The sequence below is a fragment of the Microcaecilia unicolor genome, chromosome 7, assembly GCF_901765095.1.
Source record: "Microcaecilia unicolor chromosome 7, aMicUni1.1, whole genome shotgun sequence".
Lineage (NCBI taxonomy): Eukaryota > Metazoa > Chordata > Amphibia > Gymnophiona > Siphonopidae > Microcaecilia > Microcaecilia unicolor.
Genome location: NC_044037.1, coordinates 141,558,241 through 141,586,213, shown reverse-complemented (window position 1 = coordinate 141,586,213; position 27,973 = coordinate 141,558,241). Strand labels below are relative to the sequence as shown.

The following is a 27,973-nucleotide window of genomic DNA, read 5'->3' as shown; positions in this document are numbered from 1 at the left end:
CTAAGTAGTCTGCCCAACAGCTGCCCTGCATCAATATAAACCACATATATACTTAATAGAAAAACAGATATTTGTAATACATTATCCCACATTTTCAAAGCACTTAGCCTTCCAAAGTTCCATAGATTTCTATGGAACTTTGGAAGGTTAAGTGCTTTGAAAATGAGCCCCATTTATGATAATATGATATCTGTTTTAGTGGCTCGTTCCAGGAGGAAAAAAATCTCTGCATGAACACAATACGTGCTAGAGTGTCCCTATAACCAGCCCCTCCTCCAAATGACACACTAATTACAATTTATAACAATTTACTGCTCTACCTATGAAAAGCTGGCATGTTTGAACATATAAGTGAGATTAAATAAACATGCTACCAACATTAAAGAACGACAACATGGAGCAGCAGCTCAAACGACTGTTTGCTTTGTTTGGGACCATGGCTGTGCTGGGTAGGGGAAAGAGACAAATCTCTGAGGAATCACACAAACACACAAAGCAGTCATGGCAGGCAAGCTTCTGAAAGCTGCATGAAAACAAACAGTACTCTATTGTAACTAGCAGTGCAATTGCCCCGGGATATATTTATCAAAGAATGTTTCTATACAGGTTGTAAAAGAGAGCTCCGTAATCAAATACTCAGGCATGCTTTTTCAAAACCCGAGGTTGACAACAGACCCAGCCTACACAAAATATAGCCCCAGGCCATTTCTGGAATAACTTGGAACCTCTTCCCTTTTGAAAGCAGGGTGCACGCTTAACATATTTAACCTCTTTGAGCTGCAGCCCTGCATTCACTGTTGCTGGCTTCCGAGTCCCGGGCTGGTACTTTCATGGCCTGAAGGCTGAAGCAAGAACCTTGAGCTACAATCTTGCTTGTGGCAGGCAAAACAAAAAACAATATGAAACCATGTGTGGGGCTGTAGCCCTGCACACGCTGCTGCCGGCTTCCTTCCTCCTCCCTCCCCTCAGGATTTAACTTCCCATTTTGGAGAGGGAGGAGGAAGGGAGCCTGCAGCAGCGTGTGCAGGGCTACAGCCCCGCATATGGTTTCATGCTGTTTTTTGTTTTGCTGTGAGGGTCGGATTCAGAGTGAGACGTCCCCACCACAGGGCAGCTGGAGCTGATGCTGCCAGGAAGGGACCTGAGCCACCCCAGCCCAAATGTTGGGAGCCAGTTGTTAAAGTTTAACAACCGGCTCCCAAAATTCTTTAAAAAATAACAAACAGCTTTGGAGCCGGCTCCAGCACATCTCCTCCAGCCGAGCTGCAACACTGGCAGCAGAAATTTCCTTGTAACACTGGTCTGCATGCTGCAGGCAACGGGGGTAAGGCAAGGCAGGCAGAGAGCTCCTGTTTTTTTTCGCTGTGTGCCGACTGCAGGTGTGGCTGTGAGCAGAGCCATGAGGCTGCAGCCATGGCAATTTCCTTAAGCCTAAGACAGAATTGATTGGAGGATCAGGCAGACCTGGGTGGGCCTCAGCCATGATTGGGTGGGCCTGGGCCCACCCAGGCCCACCCGTAGCTACGCCCCTGGTAGATAGGACACTTTTTTTAAAAAATGAAGGACATGAAAGTATTACATCTTGGGGGAGGGGTCAGGAGGAAAGCGGTGGGGTATCCGGATACTGGGCGTTAGGGCCACGGGGGTACATAGACTTTTGAAAGCCTTAAGGAACCCAAAGTGTGGGAAGGAGGAGGAAAAGGAGGGGAGGGAACGGGGTGAGGGGCCCTGTCACACACTCTCATTCTCACACACACACTGTCACACAGACAGTCTCACTCTGTCACACACCCGCACATTCACTCTGGCTCTCTCTCTCAAACATACACACTCCCAGGAAAACCTTGCTAGCGCCCGTTTCATTCGTTCCAGAAACGGGCCTTTTTTATTAGTATATATATATATATATATATATATATATGGAAACACCCCTCTTGTTGCTGAAACAATATGATGAAAGAGAAGGTCATTTAAGCAATTTGGGGCAAACTAGGCAGTTGCCTAGAAAGGTTATGTCTTTGTTCTGGGACAGTATAAAACATTTGCTTTCAAGGTACACAAAATATCTTAACTTCTTAATCTAAATAGTCATTTATAATTCACTTGGCCTGTGGGCTAATTTCTCTGGAATCCCACTTATTTGAGGTAAAGTAACACAGATAATAATGAACTAAACAGGTTAAGCACTTCAGTAGACAAACGTTGCCTTGCACAAATCACAGCCAGCAATACAAAAAGTTCAGCAGGACTGTGTTAAATCCTGTGTTGATAAATCTAGGAACCTTCACAGTTAAGGTAAAATTTTGAATGCAATGCAACAAAAATCAAAGTTAAAAAAGAAAAATCCTAATGAAACAGACAAAAGACATCACATATCAAGATGGGGCAAAAAGATCTTCCAAGTAAAAGGAATCTCTAAGGGTTATGCCTAAAGAGAAAGAAAGACCCTAAATTCTGTACTGAATGTGAAAATAGTGCACTGTAGCTGTAACTAATGCATTAAAAATATTGATAAGAGACAGAATATAGGTAGTGAACATATGGAATGCAAAAAAGACATCTTTTGTTATAGTGTATACGCAACTAATTTGTATTCAGAAGAGAAAGTTTTTATATGTACTGATTGTATTACCCACGACAAACTAACAAATGAAAAACAAAGAATGAAGAGATTGTAAATTAGAGCATGCCGCTGGAATTCAGTACGGGGCATAAGCATTAAATAAACATGGTGTTACTCACAATTATAACCGTTTCAGGCTAAGAACAAAAGGCAAGCCAATCCTTATCAGTACGGTGGGATTTCAAAACTCACACAAAGACAACCAGACTGGGAAAACCAGTTTATCATTGAACTGAAGACAAAGTTATTTACAAAGGAATGTTGCTAAGTAAACATGAAACCATTTATTCCAGACAAAAGAAACACTTCATCTATACTCTCAGAAATATTCCCTCTAAGCAGGAAAAGAAAAAATGTGTTTTAAAAAAAAAGAATTAATGGCAGTAAAAAGTACAAATCCTGTAGTGTATTGTAAATATAAATCACATTCCTCCTCTGCATTGTGAATCAGGCCCTGAAACACAAAGCAGTGGGAAAGAATGATATTCCACATACTGGAAAAGGAAAACAAATTTAATGTAATTTAAATATAAAAATAATCCCAAAAGACTTAAGTAAGAAAAAAAATCATAATGGAAACATGGGCACTGTCCCAGAGAAAGTTCAATACAGGACATAACTTTTGAGCAAAACGAATGTGCACAGCTCAAAGAAAATAGCAAAAAAGCAATACAAGAAAACAGTTTATTTCAAAGAAAAAGTCTCTGTACAATAAAGTTCAGGAATCTCTTATAACGCTAAAAGTTAGTGCTCTCAAACAAAGTGAAGTTTCTGTCAATTAACTTAAAAAAAAGGTAATTAACAAAAGAGCATGGCTAAATATACAGGCAGCTGATATCTCCCTGAAAGAAAGCACAAGTTGGACTTCACTCACGCCCACACATACTTATGAAGAATAGCAAAAGAAAGAAATGATCGCTGCTTTCAATCCAGACAATCCAGGAAGCAAGGAAAAGAATGTTGAAAAATATATAACTTTCCTATCCCCAGATCAACTGCCAAAAAATAAATATTTTAGTACACAAAACAACTCTCTTTTATCAAGTTAAACTCTCAAGCACTGTTTCTCACTTTATTCCAAAGTTCAAACAGTAATAAAGGCTGTAACAAGCTGTTAGCCCTCTCACAAATATCCAAGGCTCTCAACAAGTACAAGATAACGGGGCAGGAAAGATCCCTCCTTAAACCCGGACAAAAAGAGGTAAACTTTAGCAATTTATGGCATTTTACATTGTACAATTTAATATCCTGAACCTTTAAGGGAAGAACAGTACACACGCAAACCACAGATACTGACTTCCTATCATGCTCCCTCTTCCACAAATCAGCTACAAGTTCTTTCTCTAATAAAGAATTACTCAAAATCTAAATTAAAAAAAACATAGCAATACTTACAGCAGCCAGCTTCAAACTTATTTACATGCACACTTTCAAGTATACCTGCGACGTCTGTACCTCTCACCGCTTTATGCTAGTGAACTTTATTAGGATCCCTTCTCTGAGCTATCGATGTCTCCACAGACCAGCTGCAGGGATAGCCCAGGCTTCTTTTATTGGCGCAATCATGTGTAATCCTATCGACATGATGGTGGTGGAAATTTAGAGGAGTCAGGTAGACTCTGGGATTCAGGCACCAACATCCATTGTAAATGTTTCAGTCGGGATTTTTCCCTTATTCTGTTTCTGATTGTAAGCAATTAATTGTTTCAAGAGGGATCCCACAAATAAACCATTTGGTGTCCAGCAAAAATTAGTTTGCTGATGGTTCCACTTAAACCATTTTTGATTTAATTTAGTAAGTTCTTTTTTCTCTAAAGGAAAATATTTAATTAGCTTAGCCATTATATTAAAAACCCAATATTTTAAAACACCTTTTCTGACAAACGAGACTTAGGACCTACTAGGACTTGTTTTCTAAACCCGGTATTTTACTCACACCTAAGGCGGACCAGACCCTAGGACCTACCAGAGGTTTCTGCTATTTTAAAACACCTAGTCAGACAATAGTGACGTAGGACCTAGCAATGCTATTTTAAAACACCTAGTCAGACAAAAGTGACATAGGACCTAGCAATGCTATTTTAAATACTCCTACCTATGTGCAAAGTTCAGACCTAGGACCTAGCAATAATAACAGGAAATAATTTAAAGATGTCACTTACCAATCTCATGTTAAACAACACAGTCGGCGTGTCGGGATTCCTGCAGCTTGAATCCAAGCACCATAAAGCTCCCCTCTAATCAACGGTGAAGTCACCAATGAATTAAACCCTGTAAATGTTTAGGTTTTTTTACCACTTCTACAATGCCCACAATTTGCAGAGAAAAAAGACCAAGGCCGCATCTATGAGAAAGGTAATTTTATTCACTTACCAAGTAGTGATACAATTAATTTTCTCATGGGAGGATAGAACTACTGCATAAATATGCTAGCTGTATCTATCGCTCCAACATACTGGACTAAAAGAGCTATTTTTATACACTTGTGTTTAACAATGATTTACAATACCTCAACAAGCTATCTTACTGTACTGCTATGGATTTACAGCCTGTCTCACTAACACAGACTACTCAATAATTACCGTGGATTCTTTTGGATTCGTATTAGGTAAATGAGACCTTTTATTAGAGGTGCTAAAATCTACAATGATTAAGATATATATATATATATATATATATATATATATATATATATATATATATATATATAATGATTAAATCATCTAACTAAAAGAAAGCTATAAGACAGATATATACATATTATACATACAACATCACTGGTCAGGAATTTCAGGCCTTTATCTCATCAGCTGGGAGGCCCATTGCAGTGAAAGTCCAAAGTCTCCTTATGACCAGGAACAAGTCCTCTGTGCGATACGTCTACCCACAGATGAGCCTCAAAACTCCTTTTTATAAGGCTTAGAACTCATATTCAGAGCTAAGGAAAATTACAGAATGCTTCTCTGTTTAGGTAAACAAGCCATACTGTGGGAACGTGGTCACATATTTTCCAAGTCCAGGTGGCCAGTCTGAACTTCGAAAGCAAGCGCCATCCTCCTCTTCACATTCCAAATAAATTAGAGCTGTGTCTTATCTTCTGCATTCCAACTTATTTTTGTATTTACAAGGAAAGTTACTTTAAGTCAAAGACAGAAGATTTCAAAGTGTATTATCGGACAAAGCAGGGTTGAAAAGCAATCCTTTACATCTTCCATTACACTTACCCAGGATCATCCTGCCTTCTTTCAAAGTCATCTGTTTTTTCTCACCTGCTAAACCACATCCCCATATTTGTTTATGCTTCCTCGTTTCCCAGGCCTGTTTTGCCCGTAAGGATATCATATCAGATCATAAGTTCCTGGGCCTTACGATTTATGGTCTTTGCCCTTTGACTCTACTCCAGGGTGCGTAACTGTGTTTATTATCTACACTGTCCATAGAAAGAAAGATTAAGTACAAATTAGAGGTGAAGATCAAATTAACAAAGGAACTTTCTAATTGACATGTTTAGCTTAGTGATCCCCTTAGTCTTCATAGAAGAACTTTTTTGAATTGTTTTGAGTTGATTGAGGAAGAGCAAGTAGTTGTTTATGTTTCTTAAGGTTTTTTGGAGTGCATTCCAGTTCTATGTGCAAAGATATGTGACGCTCAACTAGTAAATCAATATGTATCACAGTCCCTTGCAATTGGGGAAGTGGAGTGTGAGGCAGTTTCTTGATTCCCTGCTGATGTTGAATATTGGTAGAGTTAATAGGTCTACCATGTAGCGAGGAACAAGTCTGAATATAATTCTGTAGGCTAGTTTACAGAGTTTGAAGTTATTCTTGCCTTGACGGGGAGCCAGTATAAGGCTTGTAGTAGTGGAGTGGTTCTGTTGAAGTGAGATTTTCTGTGAATCAGCCGTGTGGTGGTGTTTTGCGCCATTTGTAACTTTCTCAAGACCTGGTCTTTGCATCCAGTGTAGATTCCATTGCAGTAGTCTAGGAATGCTAACGTTAGTGTTTGCACTAGCATTCGGAAACCCTTTTTTGGAAAGCATCTTCTAATGAACCTTAGTTTCCACATTGTTTGGAACATTTTTATTACTACATTCATTGTCTATTGTTCGAAGGATAGGCTTTGGCCTAATGTGATCTCTAGGACTTTTAGGCAGTCTGATATCGGGTGGGTGAACCCATTTAGAGTGATGTTGGAGAAGGTGTCCTTGCAGTAGGTGGGTGTGAGGATTAAGAATTATGTTTTCTCTGTGTTTAGTTTTAATTTGAGTGCAGTTGCCCAGGATTCTAGAATATTCACTCCTTGGCTTATTCTGATTGCAATTTCTGTCGTGTCCTTTTCAAATGGGATGTAGATTGATACATCATCTGCGTAAATGGTTGAAGTCATTTTTTGCCAGTGTGTTGGCTAGTGGGATTATAGTTTTGTTGAAAAGTATGGGTGATATTGGTGATCCTTGCGGGACTCTGCACTCAGCTGTCCATGTGGGGGGGGGGAGGGGAGGAAGAGTTGCCCATCATGACTTGGTAAGAATTGGATGTCAAGAATCCCTTAAACCATTTTAGTACTTCTCCATCGATACCGATTTTGTCCATTAGTCTTATCAGGATCTGGTGATTAACCATGTCAAAGGCACTGACTTGTCCAATTGTAGTAGTAGGATTTTCTTGCGTTTGCTGATCTCCCCTTGCATATTTGTACTGAAATTAGAGTTAAAAGTGGAAAGAGTTAAAGTGGGAATTGAACCTGTGTTTTGTTGTTCACCATCCACTGCACTGGCCACTTACTTGCTGCTTTCTTAGGAATGGCCATAATATCTGGAGCTGTCATACAGCCTGGTATCTACGGTCACTGTCACATCTTTTGGAGTGTGGAAGGGAGTCAGTGACCACTGGGAGATTAAGAGAGGGTCATGCCTTAATCCCTCCAGTGGTCAGTTGGCCTTTTCTAACTTAGCTGTGACTGAAACAGGTCTAGATAAAAACACACTTCTTTTTTGCCCTGGACTTTTTTTTCCATTCCATTATTGCTGAAAACTGTCTAGATTTTAGGCATTAGCAAACTATAACAGAAACCCTGATTAGAACTTTAAAGTATTAGAAATATTCTCATTTACTCATGTTGTATAAATAATTACTTTTTGTAAAAAGCTCAATAAAATTGTATAAATATTTATTTGTTGTGCTCAGTTTTTTTGGTGTATTGCTGTGGACTAAAAGTCCAAGCTTTGCAGGGACACCACATTTACATCATAGCACATCCTAAATGTGGTGTCCCTGCAAAGCTTGCTTGGACTTTTAGTCCACAGCAATACACCAAAAAAACTGAGCACAACAAATAAATATTTATATAATTTTATTGAGCTTTTTACAAAAAGTAATTATTTATACAACATGAGTAAATGAGAATATTTCTAATACTTTAAAGTTCTAATCAGGGTTTCTGTTATAGTTTGCTAATTTTGAAAATTGAAACCGATTTTTGTTGGTTACCCAGAATTGCGTTTAGATTTTAGGCATGCCTAAGTGTCACCCGAAACACGCCTCCAACATGCCCCTTTGTGGTTTAAATGAACTACAATTTTCATTATAAAAATCACGACTTAGACATTTTTGTGAGAAAAATGTCAATCTTCTGCTTTTGAGACATTTTCTCTTTTGAAAATGGGCACTATAGTGTTATTAGAAGCTTTTGAGCTGACTCACCATGCATAGACGCCATTCTTTGCCTTACTATTGTTGCACGGGAACTCCTCAGTTTATTCTTTAGCAATGAGTAGATTACAACTCCTTGGAGACATAGACAACAAGTATGTCCATGAAGAACATCTGTAGCAGGTAAGTAACTTGTTTTTCCCAAGGAAAAGCAGGGCAGCATGAGACTCCCTAGCTACAGGTTGCCTTGAACAGAAAAAAACGTAAAAATAAGCAGTAACAAGTCTCCACAACAGGTAGGCACCAACACTTTTTGATGCCAAGTAGCCCTTGTGAGAGTTTCTTTTCTTTCTTTTTCTTTTCTTTTCATTTTTTCCCTGGAAGCTTAGCCAGCCTGGAACAGAAAAGAAATGGGTCTAGTGGGATGGAGTTGTATTCTAATCCCCAAAGAAATCCTGGAAGACTGTTTGACCATTAACTTGCTGCCATGTCAGGAGTTCTTCTCTAAATAGCAGTGGAATGTGAATGCATGAACTGATGTCCATGTTGCAGTCCTGCATATTTACTCCATGGAGGCTGATTTCAAGTGGGTTATTGACACCATCATCCTGCTTATTTTCGAAGGAGAAGGGCACCCATCTTCCAACACAAGTTGGGAGATGGGCGTCCTTCTCCTACGGTCACCCAAATCGGCATAATCGAAAGCCGATTTTGGGCGTCCTCAACTGCTTTCTGTTGCGGGGATGACCAAAGTTCAAGGGGGCGTGTTGGCAGTGTACAGAAGGCGGGATGGGGCGGGACAGGGGCTGGACGGAGGCATCCTCGGTTGATAATGGAAAAAAGAAGGGTATCCCTGATGAGCATTTGGCCGACTTTACTTGGTCCATTTTTTTTCACGACCAAGCATCAAAAAGGTGCCTGAACTGACCATATGACCAGAGGGAATCGGGGATGACCTCCCCTGACTTCCCCAGTGGTCACTAATTTGTCTTTTTTTAGAGTATGTCCTTTGGACTTCCGGTGACGTCATGAGCTAGGAAGCAACGCGCTCCCGAGGCTCCGAGACCCCGACTCCACTAAAGTTTAATTATCGCACGTTAGGCTTCTGCAATCCGTTTTCATTATATGGAAAAATACCTTAAATCGCCGCTGGCTGAAATGGCGCAAAAAACCACGAGGAAAGATAAGAATAAAGTGAGTAGCGGAGAGGCCAAGATGGCTGAAGAGATAATGGCGCCAGGGCCCTCATTCACAGACTCCCAACTATCGCAACTAACACAAGCGATCGAGAGGGCCTGGGAACCGAAGTGGATAGCGCTGAATAATAAACTGGAAACACCAAGGCCGCATCTATGAGAAAGGTAATTTTATTCACTTACCAAGTAGTGATACAATTAATTTTCTCATGGGAGGATAGAACTACTGCATAAATATGCTAGCTGTATCTATCGCTCCAACATACTGGACTAAAAGAGCTATTTTTATACACTTGTGTTTAACAATGATTTACAATACCTCAACAAGCTATCTTACTGTACTGCTATGGATTTACAGCCTGTCTCACTAACACAGACTACTCAATAATTACCGTGGATTCTTTTGGATTCGTATTAGGTAAATGAGACCTTTTATTAGAGGTGCTAAAATCTACAATGATTAAGATATATATATATATATATATATATATATATATATATATATATATATATATATATAATGATTAAATCATCTAACTAAAAGAAAGCTATAAGACAGATATATACATATTATACATACAACATCACTGGTCAGGAATTTCAGGCCTTTATCTCATCAGCTGGGAGGCCCATTGCAGTGAAAGTCCAAAGTCTCCTTATGACCAGGAACAAGTCCTCTGTGCGATACGTCTACCCACAGATGAGCCTCAAAACTCCTTTTTATAAGGCTTAGAACTCATATTCAGAGCTAAGGAAAATTACAGAATGCTTCTCTGTTTAGGTAAACAAGCCATACTGTGGGAACGTGGTCACATATTTTCCAAGTCCAGGTGGCCAGTCTGAACTTCGAAAGCAAGCGCCATCCTCCTCTTCACATTCCAAATAAATTAGAGCTGTGTCTTATCTTCTGCATTCCAACTTATTTTTGTATTTACAAGGAAAGTTACTTTAAGTCAAAGACAGAAGATTTCAAAGTGTATTATCGGACAAAGCAGGGTTGAAAAGCAATCCTTTACATCTTCCATTACACTTACCCAGGATCATCCTGCCTTCTTTCAAAGTCATCTGTTTTTTCTCACCTGCTAAACCACATCCCCATATTTGTTTATGCTTCCTCGTTTCCCAGGCCTGTTTTGCCCGTAAGGATATCATATCAGATCATAAGTTCCTGGGCCTTACGATTTATGGTCTTTGCCCTTTGACTCTACTCCAGGGTGCGTAACTGTGTTTATTATCTACACTGTCCATAGAAAGAAAGATTAAGTACAAATTAGAGGTGAAGATCAAATTAACAAAGAACTTTCTAATTGACATGTTTAGCTTAGTGATCCCCTTAGTCTTCATAGAAGAACTTTTTTGAATTGTTTTGAGTTGATTGAGGAAGAGCAAGTAGTTGTTTATGTTTCTTAAGGTTTTTGGAGTGCATTCCAGTTCTATGTGCAAAGATATGTGACGCTCAACTAGTAAATCAATATGTATCACAGTCCCTTGCAATTGGGGAAGTGGAGTGTGAGGCAGTTTCTTGATTCCCTGCTGATGTTGAATATTGGTAGAGTTAATAGGTCTACCATGTAGCGAGGAACAAGTCTGAATATAATTCTGTAGGCTAGTTTACAGAGTTTGAAGTTATTCTTGCCTTGACGGGGAGCCAGTATAAGGCTTGTAGTAGTGGAGTGGTTCTGTTGAAGTGAGATTTTCTGTGAATCAGCCGTGTGGTGGTGTTTTGCGCCATTTGTAACTTTCTCAAGACCTGGTCTTTGCATCCAGTGTAGATTCCATTGCAGTAGTCTAGGAATGCTAACGTTAGTGTTTGCACTAGCATTCGGAAACCCTTTTTTGGAAAGCATCTTCTAATGAACCTTAGTTTCCACATTGTTTGGAACATTTTTATTACTACATTCATTGTCTATTGTTCGAAGGATAGGCTTTGGCCTAATGTGATCTCTAGGACTTTTAGGCAGTCTGATATCGGGTGGGTGAACCCATTTAGAGTGATGTTGGAGAAGGTGTCCTTGCAGTAGGTGGGTGTGAGGATTAAGAATTATGTTTTCTCTGTGTTTAGTTTTAATTTGAGTGCAGTTGCCCAGGATTCTAGAATATTCACTCCTTGGCTTATTCTGATTGCAATTTCTGTCGTGTCCTTTTCAAATGGGATGTAGATTGATACATCATCTGCGTAAATGGTTGAAGTCATTTTTTGCCAGTGTGTTGGCTAGTGGGATTATAGTTTTGTTGAAAAGTATGGGTGATATTGGTGATCCTTGCGGGACTCTGCACTCAGCTGTCCATGTGGGGGGGGGAGGGGAGGAAGAGTTGCCCATCATGACTTGGTAAGAATTGGATGTCAAGAATCCCTTAAACCATTTTAGTACTTCTCCATCGATACCGATTTTGTCCATTAGTCTTATCAGGATCTGGTGATTAACCATGTCAAAGGCACTGACTTGTCCAATTGTAGTAGTAGGATTTTCTTGCGTTTGCTGATCTCCCCTTGCATATTTGTACTGAAATTAGAGTTAAAAGTGGAAAGAGTTAAAGTGGGAATTGAACCTGTGTTTTGTTGTTCACCATCCACTGCACTGGCCACTTACTTGCTGCTTTCTTAGGAATGGCCATAATATCTGGAGCTGTCATACAGCCTGGTATCTACGGTCACTGTCACATCTTTTGGAGTGTGGAAGGGAGTCAGTGACCACTGGGAGATTAAGAGAGGGTCATGCCTTAATCCCTCCAGTGGTCAGTTGGCCTTTTCTAACTTAGCTGTGACTGAAACAGGTCTAGATAAAAACACACTTCTTTTTTGCCCTGGACTTTTTTTTCCATTCCATTATTGCTGAAAACTGTCTAGATTTTAGGCATTAGCAAACTATAACAGAAACCCTGATTAGAACTTTAAAGTATTAGAAATATTCTCATTTACTCATGTTGTATAAATAATTACTTTTTGTAAAAAGCTCAATAAAATTGTATAAATATTTATTTGTTGTGCTCAGTTTTTTTGGTGTATTGCTGTGGACTAAAAGTCCAAGCTTTGCAGGGACACCACATTTACATCATAGCACATCCTAAATGTGGTGTCCCTGCAAAGCTTGCTTGGACTTTTAGTCCACAGCAATACACCAAAAAAACTGAGCACAACAAATAAATATTTATATAATTTTATTGAGCTTTTTACAAAAAGTAATTATTTATACAACATGAGTAAATGAGAATATTTCTAATACTTTAAAGTTCTAATCAGGGTTTCTGTTATAGTTTGCTAATTTTGAAAATTGAAACCGATTTTTGTTGGTTACCCAGAATTGCGTTTAGATTTTAGGCATGCCTAAGTGTCACCCGAAACACGCCTCCAACATGCCCCTTTGTGGTTTAAATGAACTACAATTTTCATTATAAAAATCACGACTTAGACATTTTTGTGAGAAAAATGTCAATCTTCTGCTTTTGAGACATTTTCTCTTTTGAAAATGGGCACTATAGTGTTATTAGAAGCTTTTGAGCTGACTCACCATGCATAGACGCCATTCTTTGCCTTACTATTGTTGCACGGGAACTCCTCAGTTTATTCTTTAGCAATGAGTAGATTACAACTCCTTGGAGACATAGACAACAAGTATGTCCATGAAGAACATCTGTAGCAGGTAAGTAACTTGTTTTTCCCAAGGAAAAGCAGGGCAGCATGAGACTCCCTAGCTACAGGTTGCCTTGAACAGAAAAAAACGTAAAAATAAGCAGTAACAAGTCTCCACAACAGGTAGGCACCAACACTTTTTGATGCCAAGTAGCCCTTGTGAGAGTTTCTTTTCTTTCTTTTTCTTTTCTTTTCATTTTTTCCCTGGAAGCTTAGCCAGCCTGGAACAGAAAAGAAATGGGTCTAGTGGGATGGAGTTGTATTCTAATCCCCAAAGAAATCCTGGAAGACTGTTTGACCATTAACTTGCTGCCATGTCAGGAGTTCTTCTCTAAATAGCAGTGGAATGTGAATGCATGAACTGATGTCCATGTTGCAGTCCTGCATATTTACTCCATGGAGGCTGATTTCAAGTGGGTTATTGACACCATCATCCTGCTTATTTTCGAAGGAGAAGGGCACCCATCTTCCAACACAAGTTGGGAGATGGGCGTCCTTCTCCTACGGTCACCCAAATCGGCATAATCGAAAGCCGATTTTGGGCGTCCTCAACTGCTTTCTGTTGCGGGGATGACCAAAGTTCAAGGGGGCGTGTTGGCAGTGTACAGAAGGCGGGATGGGGCGGGACAGGGGCTGGACGGAGGCATCCTCGGTTGATAATGGAAAAAAGAAGGGTATCCCTGATGAGCATTTGGCCGACTTTACTTGGTCCATTTTTTTTCACGACCAAGCATCAAAAAGGTGCCTGAACTGACCATATGACCACCAGAGGGAATCGGGGATGACCTCCCCTGACTTCCCCAGTGGTCACTAATTTGTCTTTTTTTAGAGTATGTCCTTTGGACTTCCGGTGACGTCATGAGCTAGGAAGCAACGCGCTCCCGAGGCTCCGAGACCCCGACTCCACTAAAGTTTAATTATCGCACGTTAGGCTTCTGCAATCCGTTTTCATTATATGGAAAAATACCTTAAATCGCCGCTGGCTGAAATGGCGCAAAAAACCACGAGGAAAGATAAGAATAAAGTGAGTAGCGGAGAGGCCAAGATGGCTGAAGAGATAATGGCGCCAGGGCCCTCATTCACAGACTCCCAACTATCGCAACTAACACAAGCGATCGAGAGGGCCTGGGAACCGAAGTGGATAGCGCTGAATAATAAACTGGAAACCTACCAGACAGCGCTAGATGGGTTGGGGATCCAGGTGAGCGATCTGGAGACCAGGGTTTCGGCAGTTGAGGATGACTCCCGTACGTATGGCCCAGACATTGCAAGCCTGCGCCAACAATTAGCGGAGCAGAGGAACTTATTAGACGACCACGAAAATCGAGCACGCAGGAATAATATACGTATTGTAGGCCTGGACGAGGCATTACCTGAGCGTAATCTTGAAACGTGGTTAGAAACATGGCTCTCCAAGGAACTAGCCCTAACGGACACAATGGGCCCAATTGTGATAGAAAGGGCGCACCGCGTGGGCCGAAGAATGGAAGATCGAAACCGGCCACGTGTGGTCATCGCGAAGATATTAAACTACCGCCATAAAATTGAAATACTCCAAGGCTTTAAACTCAAACGAGATACTTTAAAACATAACAACAGGAATATATTGATATTTCAGGATTACTCTACCATTGTGCAAGAAAAACGGAAACAATTTCATGTTATCTGTGCATCTTTGGCACAGAAGAAAATCCGTTTTAGACTGCAATACCCAGCCCAGTTATCAATTTTTGTGCAAGACAAATGGCAAGCATTCCTTAAAGTGGCAGATGCCAAAAAGTACTGGACGCTGTTTGACCTGGACTTGATTGAAGGCCAGAGGAACGCCTTGCGGAAATAGGGTGTGTAAGTTATGTATGAGTAAATATGTATAACAACCTGTTAACTTGTGGAGTGCGGGGTCTCGAGTGTTTACTGGGGTCACAGTTTCATCACCTGGCTTGACTAGGGGGATGGAAATGGGTGATTGCATAGTTGGGAAGTTAAGGGGATGGGAGGGGGGAGGGGAATTGGAGGAAGGGGGGAAGCCCGATATACATAATAACTGCTGGGGCCTTGTTAACAACACAACACATGGAACAGCTATGAGGGAGATAAGTAGAGACTCAGAAAGTAATGGTTTTATAAATACACACGATAAGACCAAAGCCCGAAGATCAGAGGTAATTTACAGACATGCCACTTAGAGTGATAACATGGAATGTAGGGGGTATCACATCCCCTATAAAGCGGAATAAAATTTTGACGGCCCTTAAAAGACACCGAGCTGATATTGCCTGTTTGCAAGAAACACGCCTTAGTGATGAGGAACACGCAAAATTACAGAGATCGTGGGTGGGAGAATGTTATGCGGTGGCTGCTAAGGGGCGGAAGGGTGGAGTAGCAGTACTTTTTCGAAAAGGTCTAGCGTGTAAGGTATCTGTGGAGGAGAAAGGGAAGCAGGGTAGATCCATTATACTACGGGTATGGGTACAAGGTATGGAATTTTTACTGGTAGGAATATATGGCCCAAATGAGCATGACCGAGAATTTTTTCGGGATCTGGGGAGCAGGTGCCTTCAGCACAAAATAGAGAAGATTTTAGCTCTTGGGGATTTTAACTTAATCTTAGACCCAACAGACGACACCTCAAATCCGGCTTCCATGCATTACTCTGGGCAAAGAGCGAGGGAACTACCAATGTTTGTAAAAACTTTGAACTTAGTAGATGTGTGGAGGGCGTTACATCCCGGTGAGCGAGACTATACACATAGATCCAGGGCTCATGGTACCTTAGCGAGATTAGACTATATACTATTAGAGAGGTCTATGTTTTCCCAGGTGAGGGCAGCTTGTATAGGGCCGGAGGAGATATCAGACCATGCCTTGGTGTGGATAGAATTAGAGGCGCCTGGAGACAACGTTGGGGGGGCAGGGTGGAGATACCCTGCATACCTCCATAACGAACCCCACTTTCAGGAATACCTGGCAAAAAGATGGGAAGAATATGCAATTCACAATGGGGCACATGCACTGGCAGACCCGACTTTGTACTGGTCTGCATCAAAGGCAGTCCTTAGAGGGGATATCATTGCTTATTGTAATTTAAGAAAGAAGCGCCGAGCTGCAACCATACTGCAGTTGGAGAAGCAACTGACTAAAGCTAAGAGTACCCATATGCACAGACCCACACCACATAACTTAGAGAACTTGAAAGTGGTGCAGACTACTTTGAACACCTTACTTCATGAAAATGAGACTAGATCAGCGATATATTATAAATACAAGCTGCAGCGTTTTGGGAATAGGACAGGGCGCCTGTTGACTAGGGTAATAAAGAACTGGGGGGGACCCCGGGTGGTGGCTGCTCTACGGGATGAGGGAGGCAGACTTACAGTAAAACAAAAAGAAATAGGGCAAATTTTTACCAGATACTATGCCTCACTCTACTCGTCTGAGGCACCTCCAAATGACAGCTTGGTACAAGATTACCTAACAAAGGCGGGTCTCTCAACACTGTCACCCGAAGAAGTGGCCGCCCTTAATACCCCACTGAACTTAATTGAGCTACAACAGGCAATCAAGGGATTAAAGCAGCGCTCCGCACCAGGCCCTGATGGCTACACAGGGGAATATTATAAAACATTGCCCCAGGAGGCACAAGTAGCATTGCTGGAATATTATGAAGAGGTGATAGAGAAAGGGGTATTTCCGGCATATGCAAACTCGGCTTTAATCACGTTGATACCTAAGCCAGGAAAGCCACTGAATAGAGCTGAGGACTTTAGACCAATATCATTAATAAATGTTGATACGAAACTGCTGGCAGGGATACTTGCAAAAAGATTAGCAGAGTATTTACCAAAATTGATTAATACAGAGCAAGTTGGATTTGTGCGAAATAGGCAGGCAACACATAATGTCCGACGCTTGTTGTTGGCAATGTCGAGTTGCCAAGATAGGAGGGAACCATCAGTAGTCGTGAGTATGGATGCCGAAAAGGCGTTCGATAGGGTGGGGTGGGGATACTTATTTCAAACTATGAATGTGATGGGGATAAAAGGTTGGTTCGTACAAGCAGTTAAAACGCTTTACAGTAGACCAGGGGCAAGTGTGCTTGTAAATGGGATAAGGGAGAAAGAGTTTGAGATCACGAGGGGAACTAGGCAGGGATGTCCCCTCTCCCCAGCCTTATTTGTGATATTCTTGGAACCATTGTTGCGTACATTAATGAGCCACGGAAGTATCGCAGGGGTGTCGGTGGCGGGCCAGACTGTAAAGGTATTGGCCTTTGCTGACGACCTACTGTTAACAATAACGGATCTGCCTAGCTCCATGGAAGCGTTGTTAAAAGAAATAGAGAAATTTGGCGGGATTTCGGGCTTTAAGTTAAATTTATCTAAGTCGTATGCTCTGGAGGTGGTACAGGGAGAACGCCAGGGATGGAAAAATAAATTCCCCCTCATATGGGAAAAGAATTTCATTAAATATTTAGGAGTGCGCATCCCTGCAGACCTTACCCAATTATACGAACTTAACCTGCAAAAGCTGCTTAGCGAAACTAAACTGAAGTTACAGGCTTGGAGCGCACTCCCTGTGTCTTTACTGGGGAGGATTGCGCTGTTTAATATGATCGTTGCCCCGCGATGGATATATATATTCCAAACAGTCCCATTATATTTGAGAGGGAGGGATGAGCGGCTTTTGAATCAGCATTTACAAAAGTTCCTTTGGAAAGGTAAAAAAGCTCGCCTCCCAATTTCATCTTTAAGTATACCAGTGGAATATGGGGGGCTGGGACTTCTAAATATACGATTTTTGAATATTGCTAGTGGCATGAGGCAAATAAATGACTGGTATAGGTATACAAGTGACTACACTAATACATCCATGGAGCTGGGCTTAATCCCGGAAATTCATTTTAGTTATTATTTGCATAGCACTGGTGCACCCATGCCAAATACCCTGAAATATTCTGGAATTATGAACACTGCAAAAGCGGTGTGGGGGTGGGTGTGCCGTTTGCATCATTTTTCGACAAAAATAACACCTTACCTAGCTATATGTGATAATCCCGCCTGCAGATACGACGAGTCACAAACTTAGCGGTACACTGGGAGTTACAATATAAGATGGCTTTACGTCTGCACATCCCACCGAAGAGAGCATTTTATATGGGGTTGTCACCCTGGGGAGAATGTCCAAAGTGTGGCGCGGATGGAGCAACTTTGGGCCACATGTACTGGTCCTGTGTGGGTATCCAGAAGTTTTGGAAACAAATCATACTTAATGTGAACAGGATATGGGGTCAGCGGTGGCACTATGAGTTTTCTTTGCTCTTTGGACAACCTAAGCTGGGGACAAGGCCCAGAAAAGGATATACAGCATTTGTATTGCGGGCAATAATTGTTGGCAAGCAGACAATATTATCTGAATGGATGTCATATCAATATCCTACATGGCAACAGTGGCGGACCCGTATGATATCCTTGTTGCGGATAGAACGAATGGCCGTCAAAGACTTTGACTCAGAGATTGGAAAAAAATTTCAACAGAAATGGCATCCCTTTTGGGACACTATGACACCAGCAGCACGTAGTTATCTGTTAAACTTTTGAAACCATTTACATGGTAGGAGAGGAGAGAAGAAGTTGGGCTGGGGCGGGAAGGGCGGGGGGTGGGAAGGTATGAAGATTTAGGACTAGAGACAGGAAAATTGTGAACTGTTATTACTTGTTGATTGTTATGTTGTCTCAGTTGACGAAACATTGAATAGGAGAAAAGGGAGGGAGGTTTGGGAATAAAACAAATAACCCAAGGTATGTGAGCTTGTTCAGAATTGAAGTTGTATTTGAACAAACCTGTAAACACATGCGGTGGATTTTGTTGTTGCTATGATCCAAATAAAAATGATTTAAACATAGAGTATGTCCTTTGCTATGCCTCCATCGGCAGTTGTGGATGTCCAAAATGTGGATGTTTCTGTGAGAAGGACATCCCTGCCTTTGCTATGCCTCTGACACCCTTTTTATTTATTTGGATTTTGGATCACAAGTAGCAGCTGTGGGATTTGAACTGGACACCTCTGGATTATAAGACAAGTGCTCTAACCATTAGGCCACTCTGCCATTCTGCCACTCCACTCCCTTGAAATTTGGCCATCCCTGTGTGTGGGGGGGGGGGCAGTATGCAGGTCCCTGGGGGGGAGGTATGTGTGTGTCAGCAGAGGCATAACGAAGGCATGGATGTCCTTCTTTCAAATATTTTGGACGTCCTCAACTGCCCCCCACAGGGATGGCCAAATTTCAAGGGAGTGGAATAGAGTGGAGGAGTGGCACAGTGGCCTAGTGGTTAGAGCACTGATCTTGCAATCTAGAGGTGGCCAGTTCATATCCCACTGCTGCTATTTGTGATCCAAAATCCAAACAAATAAAGCGGGTATCAGAGGCATAGGAGGCATGGATGTCCTTCTCACAAACATCCACATTTTGGATGTCCTCAGGAAGGAAATCATGTGCAAATGAGCTAACAGTGAACAGCTCATTTGCATGCAATTTCCTTCATGCATGCCAGTTTCTTTCCGGATCAGTAAGGGAAGGGCTTTTTCCATTCAGTTAGTGGGACCAGTGCACTACAAATGCTGGCTCCTCCCATGACCAAATGGCTTGGATTTTGTCATTTCTGAGATGGGCATCCTCGCTTTCCATTATTGCCGAAAACCGGGGATAACCATCTCTAAGGTAGGCCTAAATTTCATGATTTGGGCGTCCCCGACTGTATTATCGAAACGAAAGATGGACGTCCATCTTGTTTCTATAATATGGGTTGCCCCGCCCCTTTACAGGGCCGTCCCTGTTCGATTATCCCCCTCCATAGCTCTGACATTATGAGCTGTAACATGACCTTCAAGGAGTGGCATGCAGTAACATTTACAAGGGATTCAGTATATCTCCCCTTTTCTGCCTTTCTTCCAAAGTATACATACTATTGAGATTTTTAAGTCTGTCCCCACACATTTTCCCCCAGATTCTATATGTGGCATGCTGAGTAGTGCATGTTAAATTGTGAATACGGCCAATTTACACACACTACTCTATTAGTTAATGAGCCTATTAGATAATTGGCCGATGACCAATTATCAACAGTAATTGGAATTTATGTGCACATCTTTTAGGCATATTCTAAAAAGAGGCATATGTAAATTCAAGTGCATGTAACCAAAAAGGGGATGCAACAATGCAGCCATCAATCAAATCTACATGCGTGGTTATAGAGTTCAGGGGAGTGCGCCTAGATTTAGGCGCAGGCATTTACACTAGCTTTTCACTGGCATAAATGGCTGCACCTAAATCTAGGCGTGTCCACCTGGCCTATGCACTATTCTATAAACTGCGTCTGAATGTAGACATGGCTTTAAGAATACTGCTAGGCCCGTAAATTGGACACGCCTAGATTTTAGTCACCATATATAAGTACATAAGTAATGCCACACTGGGAAAAGACCAAGGGTCCATCGAGCCCAGCATCCTATCCACGACAGCGGCCAATCCAGGCCAAGGGCACCTGGCAAGCTTCCCAAACGTATATAGAATCTAGCCCTTTATAATGAAGATCACTGACTATTTTAATAACCATCCTCTGAACCGTTCTATCTTGTTTTGAAGGTGCAGTCTCCAGAATTGTACACCATGCTCTAAATGGGGTCTCACCAGAGACTTTGTATAAGTCACTTTTTTTTCCTGTTGGGCATTCCTCTCCCAATGCACTTAAGCATCCTTTTGGATTTCGCCATCGCCATTTCCAACTATCAGACCACCTTTTGATCATCAGATACGATTACCCCCAAGTCTCATTCTTATGTGCACAGAAGTACTTCACCTCTATATTTTACCTCTCGGGTTTTAGCACTAAATCTTAGCTACAAAATCCTGGACCATTGTTCAAGCTTTACTAGATCCATCCGCATATGTTATCCACACCATCTACCCTATTGCATATTTTTGTATCATCTGCAAAAAAGCAAACCTTGTCACATACCCTTCTGAAATATTGCTTACAAAAACAAAGAGAACCAGGCCAAGAACCAATCTGGTAAAGACTATTATTAAGAACAAAATTACAGAGCATATTCAAAAGCATGGATTAATGAGACAAAGTCAACATGGCTTTAGTGAAGGGAAATCTTGCCTCACCAATCTACTACATTTCTTTGAAGGGGTAAACAAACTTGGATAAAGGGGAGCCGGTTGATATTGTGTATCTGGATTTTCAGAAGGCGTTTGACAAAATACCTCATGAAAGACTCCAGAGGAAATTGGAGAGTCATGGGATAGGAGGTAGTGTTCTATTGTGGATTAAAAACTGGTTAAATGATAGAAAACAGAGAGTAGGGTTAAATGGTCAGTATTCTTAATGGAGAAGGGTAGTTAGTGGGGTTCCCCAGGGGTCTGTGCTGGGACCGCTGCTTTTTAACATATTTATAAATGACCTAGAGATGAGAGTAACTAGTGAGGTAATTACATTTGCTGATGACACAAAGTTATTCAAAGTCGTTAAATCGCAGGAGGATTGTGAAAAATTACAAGAGGACCTTACGAGACTGGGAGACTGGGCGTCTAAATGGCAGATGACATTTAATGTGAGCAAGTGCAAGGTGATGCATGTGGGAAAGAGGAACCCGAATTATAGCTATGTCATGCAAGGTTCCATGTTAGAAGTCACGGACCAAGAAAGGGATCTAGGTGTCGTCGTTGATGATACGTTGAAACCTTCTGCTCAGTGTGCTGCTGCGGCTAAGAAAGTAAATAGAATGTTAGGTATTATTAGGAAAGGAATGGAAAACAAAAATGAGGATGTTATAATGCCTTTGTATCACTCCACGGTGTGACTGCACCTCGAATATTGTGTTCAATTCTGGTCGCCACATCTCAAAAAAGATATAGTGCAATTAGAAAAGGTGCAGAGAAAGGTGACGAAAATGATAAAGGGGATGGGACGACTTCCCTATGAGGAAAGGCTAAAGTGGCTAGGGCTCTTCAGCTTGGAGAATAGGCGGCTGAGGGGAGATATGATAGAGGTCTATAAAATAATGAGTGGAGTTGAACGGGTAGATGTGAAGCGTCTGTTCACGCTTTCCAAAAATACTAGGACTAGGGGGCATGCAATGAAGCTACAATGTAGTAAATTTAAAACGAATCGGAGAAAATCTTTCTTCACTCAACGTGTAATTAAACTCTGGAATTCGTTGCCAGAGAATGTGGTAAAGGCGGTTATCTTAGCGGAGTTTTAAAAAGGCTTGGAAGCCTTCCTAAAGGAAAAGTCCATAGACCATTATTAAATGGACTTGGGGAAAATCCACTATTTCTGGGATAAGCAGTATAAAATGTTTTGTACATTTTTGGGATCTTGCCGGGTATTTGTGACCTGGATTGGCCACTGTTGGAAACAGGATGCTGGGCTCAATGGACCTTTGGTTTTTCCCAGTATGGCAATACTTATTTACTTATGTACTTTGCAGCACCCCCATCTTTCCTCAGAGTGAACTCCATTTACGACTACCCTTTGTCACCTTCCTCTCAACCAGTTTTTAACCCAATCAGTCACTTTAGGATCAATAGCAAGGGAACTCAGGACAGGACAGGACAATGACAGAATAAGTAAAAAATAATTACAAAATTTGAGTTTTACAAGAAAAAATGCATGCATTGACAAGCTTGGGGGATATGTGATCTACTGGCTCCATGGAAAGAGAAAGACTGAGAGTCCTGTGCAAGAGTGGCAGGCAGGAAATTGCATGCTTGTACAGTGAAGTGGCTCAAAATTTGTTTTGACACTAAGCTGGAGTATTTTTCCCCACTTTCCATCCTGCTTGTCCTCAGAGAAACTGAGCTAATTATACAGAATCAGTGACAGAACTGGAATTAAAAATTAAGAGAAGAAGTTCTCTAAGCTCTAAGTTTTGGTCTTTGATACTACATATTAGTTTTGCCAATATGCTATCCTAAATTGCTAAAAAAAAATTAAATGTGAATGTCCCATAGACTGATTTTATTCTCTTCTTGTGTGTTATGTTTGTTAGGTATAAGAAGAACATTAAGCGCCTCTCAGCTCTGCACCTGGATAAACCCATCCACCCTCTTGACCTTGCAGTCTACTGGGTAGAGTTTGTGATGAGGCATAAAGGGGCCTCACACCTGCGACCTGCTGCACCCAACCTTGATTGGTTCCAGTACCACTCCCTGGATGTTGTTGCCTTCTTGCTGGTCATCCTGCCGAGTGGGCTCTTTGTCATCCTGAAATGTTGCTCCTTTTGTTGCAGGAAATGCTGTACTCTGAAAGGGAGATTTAAAAAAATGTAAAGTTGAGTAGGAGTTGTCATAGTGTTGTGACTCTCAAATCCTTAACCCTGTGCAGCAAGTACACCACTCTGTAGAAAATAATTAATGGAAGGTCTAACAACAGTGATGGACATAAGACTACACTGTATAGCAGCTATAAACTTTCCTGCCTGTTCTATAAATGTAATTAATGTATTACAGTCGGATAGATTCTTAACACAGAGACAAGCCTCTCCTGCCTGGTTAAATAGTTTTAAATATTGACCCCTGAATGTTTTATTTCCATTTCTGAATTGTATAAAATATAGTCCTAGTGGAACAAAATTATGTATCTCAAAAATATGCTTTCCAGGGATTCTCACAGCATGCTTAGCTCATTGATTAAACTATGTTTTCCCTTTTGCTCTATTTACTATATTTTTTATTAGCTTTTGACGGCAATACCTTCTTCATCAGATCAGAAATGAGCAAATGATAACAAATATCAGAATATATAAGTGAAACATAAAAGCATTCCAATGACACTCTTAAGAGGAACGGTAGGGATGGATGGGGTGAGAAATATGGAGAGATGGATAGGTGACCAGAGAGTTACAAAGCAGTCCTTTAAGCTTACCAGATTTTTGGTTTGCAAATCTGGGACACCAGAGTGGGATGCAGGACCTCTCCAGGCAATGTTCCACCATAAAAATTATAAAAGAATATAATTTTAAATTAGATGCCATCTAAAGTATATTCCTTAAGTTGCTTATTACATAACACCTTAAAAGCCAGCACCAGCTCAAACTATGAAGAGGCTGCACTGAAAATATTACATCAGAACCTAGAATACCAGAATATCTCTTACTAGGACAACAGATAAGCCAGATAACTACAGATTCCTACACTGAAATTACATGCTTAACAGAATCACTCACCTCATGTAACATATGCAAAACACAAAAAAAACCTGGGATTTGTACTATGGAGTGTTGCCACAATTTGAGTTTCTGCCAGGTACTTGTGACCTGGCTTGGCCACTTTTTGGAAAACAGGATACTGGGCTAGATGGACCATTGGTCTGACCCAGTATGGCTACTCTTATGTTCTTATGTAAGCTGCCATGTCTTAAACCCATAGACAATTGGAGCTGAAGGTTTATTTTCTTAAATTATGAGTCATTAAAAAAACATGTCTTAAACCTAAATCTACCCTATGCTCCTGCCAGCTGAGGTCAACGAAACCTGCAGATACTATAGTGCTACCATTAGACCCAGCAAGAAATAGCAGAGAAAAGCAGTGTTCATATAAAGGGTCATGGATGACATACTGCCTTTCTGTGGTATATCCAAAAACGGTTTACATTTATTATGTACCTGTAACGCCTCTTTACCTGGGTGCTTCTGGGTCCAGGGTCTGAATGGGCTGGAGCCCCCATGAAGGGCAGACTCTGTCGGACCCTCACTCACTCACTTGGTGCACAGTGCCTCCACCTGGGGAAAGAAGTGTTAGCAGGTGGGGTTACCCTCTTCTCCCCCAGGAACCTGAAAGTCAAGGTTCCCTCTGTGGGAAGTACAGCTGGTGGACAGATTTGGCTGTGTTGGGGGGAACAGTGACACACCATCAGGCTTATTTTCAAAAGAAAAGGGCGCCCATCTTTCGACACAAATCGGGAGATGGGCGTACTTCTCTCAGGGTTGCCCAAATCAGCATAATCGGAAGCTGATTTTGGGCGTCCCCAACTGCTTCCCGTCGCGGGGATGACCAAAGTTCCCAGGGGCATGTTGGAAGCGTAGCGAAGGCTGGACTGGGGCGTGCCTAACACATGGGCGACCTCGAGTGATAATAGAAAAAAGAAGGGCGTCCCTGACAAGCACTTGGGCGACTTTACTTGGTCCATTTTTTCTTGCAACCAAGCCTCAAAAAGGTGCCCAAACTGACTAGATGACCACCAGAGGGAATCGGGGATGACCTCCCCTGACTCCCCCAGTGGTGACTAACCCCCTCCCACCCTGAAAAAAACAACTTTAAAAACTTTTTTTGCCAGCCTCAAATATCATACTCAGGTTCATCGTAGCAGCATGCAGGTCCCTGGGGGGGGGGGGGGGGGCGGAGGTGTGTGTCAGCGGAGGCATAGCGAAGGCATGGACGTCCTTCTTTCAAACATTTTGGACATCCTGAACTGCCCCCTCCCCCTCACAGGGATGGCCAAATTTCAAGGGAGTGGAGTGGAGGAGTGGCCTAGTGGTTAGAGCACTGGTCTTACAATCCAGAGGTGACTGGTTTAAATCCCACAGCTGCTACTTGTGATCCAAAATCCAAATAAATAAAGGGGTGTCAGAGGCATAGCAAAGGCATGGACATCCTTCTCACAGAAACATCCACATTTTGGACATCCTCAACTGCCCGTCGCAGGGAAAGATGCATAGCGAAGGCGCCTAACACTTGGACGTCCTTCACCCATACTCAAAAAAAAAAGAAGTCCCTGACCAGCACTTGGACGTTTTCACCTGGACTTGTGTTTTTTAAAGGTTTTAGACGGCTATTATTCACGCAGCTTGTCTGCGTGTATGAAGCCATCTTTGGCATGCGCGGAGCAGCCACGCATAACGCTTGGCTGCTCTGCACTGGCTTCCCCTCCTTAGGAAGGAAATCTTGTGCAAATGAGCTAACAGCGAGCAGCTCATTTGCATGTGATTTCCTTCTTGCATGCCCGTTCCTTACCGAATCGCTAAGGGATTGGTAAGGGAAGGGCTTTTTCTGTTCAGTTAGTGCATCAGTTAGTCCACTGCAGTATCCCCTAGGGTGCCCAGTTGGTGTCCTGGCATGTCAGGGGGACCAGTGCACTACAAATGCTGGCTCCTCCCATGACCAAATGAGTTGGATTTTGTCGTTTTTGAGATGGGCGTCCTCGGTTTCAATTATGGCCAAAAACCAGGGACGACCATCTGTAAGGTTGACCATTTCAACATTTATGTCGACCATCTCTAAGGTCGACCTAAATGTTAAGATTTGGGCGTCCACGACCGTATTATCGAAATGAAAGATGGACACCCATCTTGTTTCGATAATATGGGTTTCCCCGCCCCTTGCTGGAGCCATCCTGCGAGGACATCCCCATGAAAACTTGGGCGTCCCTTTCGATTATGCTCCTCCATCTAGTCCAAAATGACCACTCCTTGCTCAACAGCTTAAAACTCAGTTTATTCTTCAACTGGAAACCACAGGAACATTCCAACTGCATAAACTCTCCATCACTTGATGCAATCTTTAAATAAGTTGTTTTGATAATCTCCTCCTTATTCTACAATGTACTCTGAAACAGGATGATTTACACTTTGTACAGCTCCCCAAAGATAGTGCTCCAAAGTCTAGGTTCCATTCTGAATCTCAGGTCCAGACTTCCACCTTTGTGGACCTTTGTGTTGGCTCACCCTGGCTACAGGATGGGCACTCCTATTTATTTATTTATTTATTTACTTGTTACATTTGTACCCCACATTTTCCCACCTATTTGCAGGCTGAATGTAGCTTACATAGTACCGTAATGGCGTTCGCCAGTTCCGGTATGAACAAATACAAGGTGTTATAATTGTGGCTCTGATCCCATGCTCCTGGGCTGGGTCTCTCTACTGCCCACCTGGAGCTCTCTTTCACAGTTGCTGTTTTTCTTAGCAGCAACTCTCCTTTTCATCAGACAGTTTGGACCAGAGGGAGAGACAGCAGGCCACTGACCTCACACACCAGGCCATGGTGGCCAAAGTATTTAAAGGCACAGAAACACATACAACCCCTGCAGAGCAAAATTTGCCCAAACACTCTGGCAGCACTGACTAGAAGCACTGTAAGTTCCAGGTCCTTAAAATCACCTAGGACAAACCATTCTAGCTGGTCCACTACAAGCTCTTTTCCTCTGAAATTGCATATGGATTCAGTTGCTGCCAAATCAAAGGTTCTCTATAATAAGCAGGAAGCCACTATTAAACTTGAGAAACTTAAAATAGAAGAAGAGACAAAAGACAGCAGAAGCTGAGGCTGTTGTCACCGCTAAGGCTGCTGCTGCTGCCACTGCTGAGGCTAAAGCTAAGACTGCTGTGGCCACTGCTGAGGCTGCCGCCACCATTGCTGCCTCCTCTGAACACAAGAACACAGAGTTAGACATCACCTTGAAGCTGCTCTAGCAAGAGAAAGAAACAGCTGTCCTAACATAACATAATACAATTATACCCCACAAAATCCCCATAAGAGTTCATTGCAGTTTACATAAAGATCAAGCAAGGCATACCTTGCGAATTACATGGTTTAATTTATGAGTTACAAAACTTAATTATACTGTTTAAACAATTGTGATTTAAGTGTCTTCTTAAACTGTTTAATCTGTAAATGCTCTGAAGAAGGTATAAGGTAGGATGGTGGGGAGAGTCAGTTTAGCCACATCATCGCAGAAGATTCTGTTCAGCAAACAGCAGAATATGTGATGGCTAATACTCTGACTCACAAAAGTGCACAGTCACAGTCTGACTTAGAAGAGTCATCAAATTCTAAACAAGCATATTCCTCCACTCCAGAATCGCACT

General features: G+C 41.8%; 1 protein-coding gene across 3 annotated transcripts in view; it reads left to right on the top strand.

The window, feature by feature from the left end:
• The window catches only part of LOC115473772 (UDP-glucuronosyltransferase 1-9-like), a 423,701-nt gene extending 399,876 nt beyond the window's left edge, over positions 1–23,825 (top strand). For all 3 annotated transcript variants that reach the window (XM_030208865.1, XM_030208866.1, XM_030208864.1), the window contains exon 5: positions 23,159–23,825. In XM_030208865.1, the coding sequence (XP_030064725.1) occupies positions 23,159–23,438 (280 nt within the window). In that variant the 3' untranslated portion in view covers positions 23,439–23,825. The remainder of the gene's footprint in view (positions 1–23,158) is intronic.
• Positions 23,826–27,973: the final 4,148 nt, after the last annotated feature.